At 37.4% G+C, this 13,542-nt stretch overlaps 1 protein-coding gene across 1 annotated transcript; it reads left to right on the plus strand.

Moving 5' to 3' along the window:
• The first annotated feature begins 1,088 nt into the window (after window positions 1–1,088).
• On the plus strand, window positions 1,089–1,472 carry LOC131857436 (uncharacterized). The gene has a single exon (XM_059210023.1). It carries the CDS (start codon window positions 1,089–1,091, stop codon window positions 1,470–1,472), a length of 384 nt encoding a protein of 127 aa, XP_059066006.1.
• Window positions 1,473–13,542: the final 12,070 nt, after the last annotated feature.

The following is a 13,542-nucleotide window of genomic DNA, read 5'->3' on the forward strand; positions in this document are numbered from 1 at the left end:
AGTTGCTTGAAGGAGTATCGGCCCATAAGTCTCTGCAATACCATTTATAAAATTCTCTCCAAGGTCCTTGTGAATAGGATTAAACCCTTCCTGGAAAAATTTATCAGTCCGTCCTAGAAAGGCTTCTTCCCGGGATGCCAAATTTTGGATGTTGCCATTACAACTCATGAGATAATCCACTCCATGGATAGGAGCAAATTACTAGGTATGGCCTTTAAACTTGATATATCAAAATCTTATGATAAGGTTAATTGGGAGTTTCTTTTCAAAGTGCTTCTAAAACTGGGATTTAACCAAAAAATGGTGAATATGATTTGAGAATGTGTGACCATGGTTCAATTCTTAGTACTGATTAATGGGACTCCTAGGGGATGCTTCAAAGCTAAGAAAGGTATCTGGCAGGGCGATCCTTTATCCCCTTATTTGTTTATCATGATAGCTGAAGTCTTAAACAGAAATGTGACCCATCTGGTCACCAATGGTAGGCTCCAAGGATTCAAAGCGGCCTCCACACTCCCTCCCTCTAATATTCAATAGTTCATGGATGACACTTTCCTTTTTGGTAGGACTTTTGTCATGGAGGCTAAAGGATGGAAGATCCTATTGGCGGACTACGCCAAGGTGTCGGGACAATGCATCAACTATGAGAAGAGTAATCTCTACTTCTTCAACACTCTAAATGACCTCCAACTCAAAATTCTCTTCATCCTTGGATGCAAAGTGGCAACTCTCCTGGGGACCTACCTGGGTCTCCCCCTCATGGTCAAGGAAGTCTATCTTGGAATGAATGCAGAAAAAACTCACAGGATGGAAAGGGAAATTCCTCAGTAGTGCGGGGAAGCTCCAACTTCTCGCAGCCTCCCTACAAGGAATTCCGGTGTACTTCCTCTCCATGTTTAAAATATCAGGGACCATGGGAGAAAAACTTGAAAAAATCCAAAGAAACTTTTTATGGACTGGCTTAGAGGAAAAAAATGCCTTGCTCTGGGATACTATGTGCCTTGCGTTTCCTTTGGTAGAATTTTGATGGCTCTGCTCAAGGCAACTGTCAGGCAGGTGGTGGAGTCATTAGGGATCATCTAGGGAACATGGTTGCAGCCTATGCTAGCAACCTAAGGGATAATACGATCACTCAAGCTGAAGGAATGGCCCTCCTTTGGGGTCTGAAAATGGCTAACTCCATAGGAATAAAACACCTAGAAATTGAAGGAGATTCTCAAATCATTATTGATTCTTCCAAAGGAAACGCTTCAGCAGGATGGAGAGTAGAACCTATTTTGAGGGACATTAGGTGCTTTCTGGTCAAAATAGAGGACTTCACTATATGCCACATCTTCAGAGAAGGAAACAAAGCCGCCGATTCCATGGCAGCTGAAGGAAGGCTACAGAATGGCTTACGATGCTGGAGAGACCCTAATCTGCTACCAATCACCATTAAGGAAATCTTGGAAAAGGAAAAGGCCTTTATCTAGGAAAGGACTGTCCTATCCACTCAATGATGAAGGAAACCTTTTTGCAATTTTTAAATTGGTGCGGAGATCCCACCAACTTCTACCCTAGATGACCACATATCAAGGGTAGGCTGAGTCACCACTACCACATGGGATGGATTTATGATGAAAGTACTGACATTGGGAATGATTACCCTCTAATTATTATTCGAACGAAGCCAATTGGTGATGGTAAAGGCAGTGTTAGGGATCTATCAACTCACATTGGCCAGAGTGAAGGCTTGCATGTTCTGAGTAGATCTCCGGCCATCGATATCTACGGGATTTTAAGGGATAATAATCACTATGATTATTATGACTGTTTATTTCAAGTCCGACACACTTTTCTGAACCATTCTGTCTTGAGTTTTCTTCGGCTCTGTGTTCTAGTTTTTTGTCATTCTCAAATTGTGAAACTGGAGGATTCAAGAATGGGGGGGACAGGCTTAGACTGGAACCCAATAAAGTGGACGAGTTCAAAGCCAAACCAGCGGCCTGGTTTGTGTGCACTGAAGGTGGTATTGACAAATTCATGGAAAATATGAAGGGCAATGACAAGAGACTCTCCAAACAATTTGTGACTTCCTAGGAGGATAGAAGGGTGACCATGGGGGGAATCTCTTTCAAAATCAGCGAAGAGGTCATTGCTCAAGTGACGAGCCTTTCAATGGAGGGAAAAAAATGGAAAAAGCAGAGCCGCATTGCGGATTCTACCAGCCTCAACCAATTTTTCTGCCAAGGTGAGAACCCTATCAATAGGGCTGGAGGATTCAACAGGGAGGAGCTTCCTCACCCATGGGATGAGTCTACTACACCATGATGAAGTATTTTACACTGGAGGGTAGGTATGGCATTTTCTACTACTACCATCTCCCATTCTTGAACCATTTTAGGAACAAAGACCTCATTTCCATTCCATTTTTTTTACTGCATTCAATGGATGCTAACATTAAAGATAAAGATGAAGCTAAGAAGAAAGGGAAAGCTTTTCCCATCCTGCATTAGGGCCTTATGCTCTGTCTGTATAACTTTCACCTCACCCTCTACCCGCCCCGTTCCATTTCTATGCAGAATGTCAGCCCCTCAACCCAACCTCTGACCATTAATGATTCAAGCCCTCGGTGCCCGGAATTTGGATCCTCTAGCAAGAAAACCAAGAATCACTCCCCGGAGGAGGTCAAAACCCTAAAAGAGTCAAAATACAAGAGATTGACTCTGATTTGGATATTACTGAAGAAGCCAACACCCCCCGCCGCTCTAGTAGATTGGCCTCTAAACCCTCAAAGAAATCCTTGAGAGATCCCTCCTCCTCGCACAACATGGGCAACTCCATTCCCAATGTCAAAATGCCCCTTAGCTAGCACAAAAAGACCCCCCATTCCATGAGCTCCTCCCGGATTTCTGAAAGCCCCATCTCCTCTATGAATCTGAAGCTAGCCAATTTCCCATCCCCGACCTTCAGGATTGAAAAAATGCTGGTTGTTGAAGAGGCCAGTAGCGTGAAGGGAGAAGATCCCTACCTAGTTGAGCTTGAGAAAAAGATAGAGGCCCTCTCTGACAATGTGTAGGTGATTACCAGCAAACTGGAGGCAATGGAGTCCAAGATGCACGATGTGTCCAAGTTTGCACTGAATGTCATGAGATGCTCGGCTACTATGTTGTGCCTGTTGCAGGATACCACGACAAAGGGAAAGGTAAGGAGGATGATGACTACAAAGGCCTGTTCAAGTTCCTCATGAAGGAATGGGCTAGAAAGCTGCTCCCTAAGATGAGCCAAGGGAAAAAGAAATAACTGTTTGCATGTGGAGGATTTTTTTGTCTATGTTGTGTAGTTGTGGACTGAATAAGCCTAGTTTAGGCTTATGTTTATATTTTGCTATTTATAGCCCTGTGTGGCATATGAATTATACTCTGACTGGTAGTTTTTTATTGTTGATAAACTCTCGTAGTATGGTTTTTGTTTTTGATAGAGGTAAAAGGCTACTACTTTGCTGATTTTATGCGAACAATGGTCCTGCCACTGTTCTCTTAATTGTACCTATGGGTCAGTTGCCTCATTTTTGGCTGCTTTTATTATCAAAAGCAAAATTAACCTTTATGTTCCAAAATATTAATGAGGATAAAATATTTTTTTATTAAAATAAAATCCCCAAATTCATTCTTTTAAACTATATAAAATATATATATTAAACTTGCTTTTCTAATTAAAATTGATTTTCTTAAATAATTGAAATCAACCTTTCTATTTTTATTTTTTTAAAACCAAAGAGATTAAATCATTTCTATTTCAATTAAATTTAATCTTTCCTTTCAAAAAGCATAACTAAAAATATTTATCATTTATTAACCATTTATTAACGATTAATTGCGTAAAGAGAACCTATTTAATTTAGTCCCTTAATTTCTAATGTGTAAGCACACATTAAATCAAATTAAACATTAAGGATTAATTACTCAATTTAACCACACACAAAACATGCCACCCAAGAATACCAAGCAGACAGACGACCTGCATACCCACCCAAAGGGAATACTGACGACGACTAACAATGCTCACTTGAACATGACTATGGTCAAACAAGGGTCTTACGACCACCTAATCCAAAATTTAAGGACCAAAGAGGTACACTCAAACCTGCGAATCTAGGAAGAGATGAACCTCACACCCATGTAGTACTATACCTTAAATCTCCTACAACCAAGAGTCATACATGCATACATATATATACTTAATGAAAGTGTTAGTCCGAGATTAATAACATGAAATAGGAGAACTAATAAACTTGTGTATGAATTGATGTGAAAACTACATTAAAATGTACGCACAATAATTAAAACATATGACTATAACATGATTATATGATAAACTAACCAAGGTCAAACCGAGATTAGAATCTGATTAGGGCAGGGGTACTACAATGCTTATGCAGGTAACCTGAATGGGCATTCCTCTAATTAGGCTGAACCTATGGCCTTAGCCTGGGGAATTCGCCTCGTCCTCACCATGGGAATCAGGATTATGGATATTGAGGGTGACTCCAAGCTCATCATTGATGCTATCAAAGGGCGGAATAAGCTTAATTGGACCATTGAGGGAACCATGAGGGACACCCTGAGGTTCATCTCTGGGCTTGAATCGTTCAAAATTATGCATGTCTTTAGGGAAGGCAATAGAGTGGTGGATGCCCTGGCGGCCATTGGTCTAAACCTCTCAGGATTGAGATGTTGGAGGAGTCAAAATTCCCTCCCGGACCATATCAACGTCCTTTTCCATGGAGAGAAATCCAAAATCTTTACTAATGATTAAGCTACTGCCAAGTGCTTTCCTTACTCTCCTCTCTTCCCTTGGGGTTGTCTAGAGGTGTTGGTTTCATAATTCAAATTTTGGGAATATCCCTTTGATCCTTTCTGATGTGGTGGTGACTCATTCGGCTAGGCTGGCGATGATGGACATGTTGCTATGTTGGCAATTCCTTTGGGCTTATAGCATCATGATGAGGTATGATTGGATTGGTAACGTGTTGGTTGCTGCTGGTATTTTCTGGCTCTTCATGCCTCATAACTAGGAAATAATCTCTAAAAGTGACTTCATTTTTCCCATGCTCCCAACTTCATGTCTCATTTATTGATGTCGGGCTCACACACTTCCCATTATCTCTTCTTGGTTTGCTTCTCGAAGGGTCTCTACAACTTTCTATGTGCTAATTTTTTCATGATTAAAGAAGCTCTGTTGGCGGAGGATATGGGGGGTGAAAAAGTTAGATATGAATTGGATAATCCAGATGATTTAAAAAATGACCCCCTGGTTTAGAATTTCTATGTTGAAGGTGGGGTTGCCGATTTTTTGGAATTCCTGAAGGGCGACAATGAGCAGATCCTGGTTGCTTTTGCCTCCTCCTGGTCTGGGAGGCATGTCTCAGTGGGTGATATTGCCTTTGATGTCTCTGAGGAGACTATTTCCCAAGCTACGAAGCTAACCCTTGATGGTCATTGCTGGAAGTGTACTAGCCATGTTGCAAATAGCAAAGGTTTGAAATGATTCTTCTGTAACTGCGAAGAACCCATCAAGCTTCAAGGTGGGTTTGCTCGAGATGAGCTCAAACACCCATGGAACATGATCTTCCTTATGCTCATGAAGTACTTCACTCTCAAAGGCAGGCATAAGGTATTCTAATACTATCATTTGCCCCTTCTTAATCACTTCCACCACAATGATTTTCTTTGTCTACCCTTTTATTTACTGCACTCTATTGAAAGCTCTGTTAAAGACACCATGGATCCTAAGCATGGGGATAAGTCGCCCTACCGCCTTCACTAGGGCCTCATCTATAGGCTATATAAATTCCATGAGGCCCTTTGGCCCCCCCGGAACCTTTCTCTCTCTCAGCCCCCCATGCCTACTCCTCAGCAGCTTGTCGCTCTGTCTATGGCATTCCCTAGACTTTTCTAGTATCCTCATGAAGGTTTTTCTATGGCTACCATGTCTCTGCCTGCTTATGCCTCAGTTGTTTCCTTATCAGTGGTCTCTGCCAGTTTAACTCCGTCAGCCTCTCATAGTGCTTCTCGTTCCCTGTCCAAGGGAAAAGGCAAAACCCTTGCTAAACACAAATGTATTGTCTTTGATGACAATTCTTCCTCTAAGGATGTTGAGAACGAAAATCCTTCCCCCGATTCTAAGGTTAAAAGGAGATCCTCTAGACTGGCTTTCAAAAGCCGCAAAAATAAGACCCCGATGATTGAAAACCTTGACTCTGAGGATGGCCCCATTGGGGACTAGCAGGGAGAGGACCCTAATACCACTATGGGGGCCCCTGATGGGGATACTATGGATGTGGATACGACTAGGGACCCCATGGTTCTAACTATTGTTGGTTCCACTGACACAGGTAACTCTGAAATGCAAACCCAAGACCCTATTGATGTTAAGGATACGACCCCTATGATCATGGGCACTGAGGGTGTCATGGGCGAGGAAATTTCTAATAAAAAAGCCCTAGACTATGGTAACTTGGACCTAGATTTCAAAATGGCTAAACAGGTGATGTAATCTCTCCCCTTGATGGACCTGGGTAATGACATTGACAACTCCCCTGCTAGAGATGTGCCCAAAGAAATTGAAGAGACTATGGATGACATGGCTACTATGAACCCCCAAGGTGTCCCTACTCTACAGAAAATGGAAAAGATGAGCATGGATGTACTGGACATCACATAAAGAATTGAGAACCTCGGCCCCATGCTTGAATGGCAGGCTATCAAGGATGATGTCAATTGGCTCAAGAGCAAGATGGAGGCTTGGGATGCCCAACTGGCTGGCCTTAACAAATTTCATTTGCACGTGTTAGACAACTTGATGCTCTTCCTCTCTCTACTGAGAGAACATACTGTGGACATAGAGGAGGACAAGCAGGAGGCTAGGGACCTTTACAAGTTCCTATCCAATGAATGGATCAGTGCCATGGATGCCACTGGGGTGCACAAGGCACCCTTGTAGTTTGTTTTTATGTTTTCTATCGTTGTTTCTGATTTCTAAAGATTTGGTCCCTTTTTGCTGATAGTTGTTGTTATGTTGTTATAGTGTTGTTTTTGTACTATGATTTTTAATAGTTATGCTATGTAAAGGGTCAGTGCCCTTGTTCTCACTGCTTTCTTAATAAAAAACATCAATATATTTATAAATTTAAATGATTTATAATATTTTTAACGATGGATTTTGTCAAACTGAATTATAATAATTTAAGGCGAGTTTTCATGTGACTATAATTTTAGAAAATTTGTTGTTAATACCATTTTTTTTTCAGTGTTAATTTTAGGGCTAAACATCTTTCTTAATAAATTTTATTATTTTGTGTTCTCTCTATTTTAAAAAAAAATTATACACTACACTCTTGAAAATTTATTATTTCAAGTTTAAAATTATTTATTTTCCTAATTATTTTGAATTGGCACTTTGAATATTATATTTAAAAATGATAAAATGATATTGACACTTCAAATATTACAAACAAAAGAGATATAATGATTATATTAATAATTTCAATAGTATTTTTTTATTTTTTGATAGGTAATAGGCCATAGCCAAATAATTTTATTAATTGAAATAATAATTTTTACAAACTTGGTTTAATGTGGGCACCAGTAGGAAAGAATCGATTCAAGAAAACCTCTAGTCTTGCCCAAGGAAGGATTTTATGGGAATACAATTTACAATTTTTCCATCAGCTGCCATAGGTAATTTCTGGCAGTACAGTTTACCATTTTTACATCTACAACTATAGCAAATTCCTAGAGATACAAACATTGGTTTTTGGGGAGTCATTCCCCATTTAAATATCTATATTCTTTCAGATAGTGCCCTGACAAGGTATCCACAACAATCTTTTCATCTGTAGCCCTATAAGATCTTGTAATGCTGAAAACTTCACAACTCAATAGTAGGGGTTAGGTGAAATAGATATCATTATTCATCCAATCCATATCATCAACTATCTCTACTCAAGCTGAAATAAATTTTTGATCATCCGAAATGAAATTTACGCCATCTTGAAAATAACAAGCCATATTTTAGCCATCTATAAAATGAAATTTAAGCCAACCTTGATATATTAACACTTATACTCAGGACAAATAGGCTGATTATGACATACTGAGACAACCATACCAAGATGCCCATCCTTATGAAGCATAAAATCTTATTAGAGATAAGCAATAACTTACTGAAATCAAAGTAAAACTACTAGCAAATAGATCTAGAATGCCATAGAAACAAGAATATAACTTAAGAAGGCATTAATAATCTGGCAATTACTGGTGCATAATGAAGGTAGAACCTGAGAGATACTATGAGTCAACCAAAGATAGGAATCTGTAATCTTAAAATGCTCAATAATGAAAGAACTACTTATTCCCACCCAAAGACCGAATTACATGAGGGCACTTTAATTCTCCAGCCTCATCAGTAACAACATTTCATAAACAAAGCATCAAAATTCTAATGAATAAAAGTAATAGAAGTATCTGAGAAGGAACCATCTCAATCCCAGTGACCAGAAGGGAATCAACAAGACTATCCATGCCTTACCATTGCATGAAATCTAGTATGAGGTTGAATTATGTGACCATATCCATTCGAGAAAGAGAATACATTCTGAAAAAACATATGAAATAGAGTATATATATACATACACATATATACACACACACACACATATATATATACATACACATATACATACATACATATACATATATATACATACATACACATATATACATACATACATATATATACATACATACACATATATACATACACATATATACATATATACATACACATATATACATACACATATATACATATATACATACACATATATACATACATACATACATACATATATATAAATACATACATGCATATATACATACATACATACATACATACATACATACATACATACATACATACACACACACACACACACACACACACACACACATATATATATACATACATACATATATATATACATCTATGTATACATACATATATATATACATCTATGTATACATACATATATATATACATCTATGTATACATACATATATGTATATGTATATGTAAATGGATATATAACAAATATCTAAATGTATATATGTCAGTATATTTACATGTATGTATATACAAAGAGGGAACTATATGTGTGTGTGTGTGTGTATCTATCTATGTATGTATATGTATGTATACACACACACACACATATATATATGTCTGTATATACATATACATATACATATACATATATGTATATGTATATATATACCTAAAATGTAACCATCAAAACTATAACAAAATATTTACCAGATAGATAGATTATCATGTCTTTACTTAGAGATTAGTTTGTAGTATGAGAAGTCCTATTATCAGAAAGACATATAGATACTATATGAGAAGTCTCTAAACAACTCACAAGTCCAAAATAAACAAGTAGTCCAAACCCTAATTGCCATTAATGATAGAAACTAGGAGCATCACCAGACATAACAAAATGTATATCCCTATGGAAGCAACAAATAGCTATATTTCGTAGAGGAAACCTTAATTAGTATCTAAATCATGGAACTGGGGTAACGACATGCTACCACTTGTTCCTTCACTCATCTTCCTTTTCTTCTCTTCCCTGGCATTCCTCCTAGCCTCTTGAAGGTGAGAAGCCCTAATAATTATAGGGGGTAAAACCTGAAAGTTGTCCAACCCTGCCTTAGGAAATTTTGGTGGGGGCTCAAATCCTTCAGCTCTCATGTATTCTACCCACCTTTTGGTTCCCTCCGCAGGCTTCAAATGCATCCACTTTTGAAGGAAATCAATAGTACATTCCATGATTCATTTCCTTTCTATGAATTGCTTCCTATCTTTAATTACTAGAACAGGGCGACGAACAATGCCATCTTTTTAAGAGTTAGACCTTCTTGCCCATCTCCAACTCATAATCTTCTGGAAAGGGAATTCTCAAATTTTCATCCACATTGTCTACTGCAAATTCTAGGCCCCTAAGGAATTTTGCCCTGAAGATTTCTTTGTAGAGGGTAATTACTTCTTCCTTTGACAACTTTAACACCAGAAGGATTGCCGCAAATGTCGCTGGAATATCAACGTTTACCCTGAATCTATATTCATAATTGATTATATCCTCCCTCATAATTTCATGAATTGAATTTTAATAGTATTATTATTACCAATGTATTCATATTTTTGGCGTTTCCCATAACCTTAGTATTTTAATGAAGTTTTATTTTAAATTGATTTATAAAAAAATATGGTATATTTGCATGGTAACATTATTTTTAAAAAATTGGTATTACTAACATTGCTTCCAACATAAATCCTTTGGTGTTAATCAAATTTCTCATATTTATTAGGAGGGTAATAAGATCACAACTTATTTTGCCAACCTAGGTGTTGCCAATAGTCTAATTCAAAGATGGGTTCCAAATGATAGTTACCCCCTTGATGTTAATTCAATTATTAGTCATGAAATTCTTAAATATTAATGCGGTGAGCTCATTAAATGTAAAAGTGGCAATCTCATTCAATTTAATTATGAACCTGTGTCACATCAAGTGTAGTCATGTAGATTCTAGGTCTAATTATGGGCTTCTTTCTTTCATGGTCATCTATGCTCTATATCAACTCGTTGATTGTGCTCTATTTCTCTAAAAATTAAAATAGGGGTGGTGACATAAGCCGCCTAGAACCGAGCATGATGATAGAAAGAGTAATTTTGAGGTTTGAGATATCTTAGTAGAGGGTGGAGTTACTCCTTTCATGGAGAAACTCCATCGTGTTGATCCTCGAGCCACCGAGGAATTTGCAAAATGCTAGAAGAACCACATTATTTCTATCACTGGAGTTGAATTCGAGATTTTTGAGGATTGTATTGGCCAAATTATGGGCTTCTCTACTATAGGAAAGAATATTTTTAGGGACTGAAATACTTCTGAAACTTCTATGAACAAATTTTTCAAAAGGAAGGAAAGGAGAAACTAATTGAGCTATCATTTGGAGGCTATGACAAAACTTTCATCAAGCCCTTATGGGCCCAAGTTTCTCATGCCATTATGAGGTATTGTACCCTTGATGGGAGACTCACTAGTCTTTTTGGTTACCATTTCATTTTATTTAATTATTTATATCACAAGTAATTTATGTATTTTCTCTTTTATATAGTGTCCTCTCTTGAGGCCAGGATTAGAGACCAGAAAAAGAATTCTAGTCTCTTGGTCCTTCATGAGGGTTTAATTATGTTGATTATGAAATATGGGAAGGTTTATTCATGTTCCTATGGAGCCTAAACATTCCCCTACCAAGAAGACCTATAAATCCTACCATGCTTATTATTCAGACATAAGTACAGATGCTAAGGATAAATCTAATTAAGAGGAGGAAAGGGAGGTTAGTGAAGATGAAGGGTATTCTATACACAATTACTCTAATAAAACCCCTAATAAATGAGTGAAGTTTGATATCTCCTAGTCTAATGGTTCCTATGCTAGTGATGAAGAGGAGGAGATCAATCCTTCTACTTTGAAAAAGAAAAGAGTTGGAAAAGCATATGAGAATTTCTGGGGGAAGCTAAGATGTGAAATGAACTAGAAGCCCTACATGGATGAGGAGAAGGGTTGGGATACAAAGATAAGTAAAGAGAAGATGGAGTATATTAATGTTGATTAGATTAATGCTTAGATGGACCCTTAGAGGACTTTAATTCTAGCAAAGATTATGTGCAAGATATTATTGGTCTTGCAAAGGAGGGGGTGATGGGACAATATAAACTATCAAAATGGTCCTTATCTAAAATCAACCACATCAATGTGAGGCTACAGTCTTAAAGGGGGTGAAGATTATAAGAAAAATAGGGATAACTCTAAATTGGTGGCCATTTTGGAGGAGGTTGCTAAGGATATTTCTCTCATGAAAAAATGACTATGAAGGTAGAATTAAATTGCTTGAGGAAACTATCCACAAAGTGCACCAAAAGCGACAAATTATTATGAAGGTCATCCATAACTCCATCAAAAATAGTGTGGAAGGGCTTTGCATTCTTAATAGCAATGTGAAGAACTTTGAAGGTCGTGGATCGAATCGGTAATACTAAGAGAAATGATGTTGTTGATAAAGGTTTGATTAAAAGTAAAAATGTTTCTTTTGAGCTTCTAGGGCCAAATTCCCATACTCATAGCCATTCTAAGCCTATGAGGGATCATAAAACAATAATTTAGGAGGTGGTCAATCTTAATGATTACCTGATACAAAAGGACATTGAAGCTACTCATATTTTGAAGAAATTATAGTAGATTTTTCAATTCCTTGCTTCTGTTTTCTTCGCTATAATTTTGTTGATGGTTAGCTGTCGGTTCTTTTTGCATCACATGGTATGTTGTTTAACCTTATGTCAAGTTGCCTTGTGAGTTTGTGATTATTTATTAATTAATAATTAATCAGTTTATATAGTTTATAAATATAAAATTAAATCAATGGATGACATTAATATTTAATATTAATGTGTGATTATTATTATTGGAAAATTATTACTCATTAATGTTTATTTTATGGATTTATATTTTATTGGTTATTTAGAATTGTGGAAATTAATTAATCAATGTGAGATTTTGCCAAGATCAAGGGCATAATGAAAAGTATAAAAATAGAGACAAAAGAATGACAAGAACAAACTGTATTCTCATCAATATGAAAATGATCAACTGGATTCACCAATACAATGAATATAGGCTTGCTTATATAGGCAAGGCCATATGGATGTACGAGCACACAATCATGACATGTGGCTCAATGAGAAACAAGGGTAGGTAAGAAATACTAGTGGTAGGTAGGAGAAAAAATATAATATTCCATAAGAGGTGGATGACCCACCAAATTTGGAGTGTAATAGCAAAATAAGACCACAAAAGGTGGAATTTCTCCTACAAACTCTATCCCTATGTGCACACTTCCCTAAGTGTCTCAAATCCAAACTATGAAGAGATGCATTATCCTAAGTTAACTTAAGTAAAGTGTAATAATATCCATAATGAATATTTATTTACACCAACCACCCCCTTAAGTGCAACTTAGGGGAATGAAGACTCAAGCCAACAATGCAAGATGGGTCTCGGCTACTAGGCCATGATAGGTACCCATGTACAATATGCAAATGCAAGCAAAACCATGCAATGCAATCTCTCACAAATGGAGAAAAGGAGAAAACCCAGTGGGAAAAAACTCCCCCCCAAAAGAGAGATGAAAGTACAAAATACTCTCAAAGAAGAAGGACAAAAACTCAAAGAGGAAAAAGCCCCCCCCATAAGAGAGGAAGGAGAAGTCAGCTGACCCCCCCTAATGACACATCTTGCACCACCAAGAGAGCTCGCAACTACTAGAACTTACTCTCAGTGAAAGGTTTGGTGAATATGTCAGCAACCTGCTTCGTTGTAGGCCAATACTGCAAATCAATGACCTGCTCCTGAATGAGCTCTCGGATATAGTGCATAT

This window comes from Cryptomeria japonica, chromosome 1 (genome assembly GCF_030272615.1).
Source record: "Cryptomeria japonica chromosome 1, Sugi_1.0, whole genome shotgun sequence".
In the NCBI taxonomy this organism is placed as follows: Eukaryota; Viridiplantae; Streptophyta; class Pinopsida; order Cupressales; family Cupressaceae; genus Cryptomeria; species Cryptomeria japonica.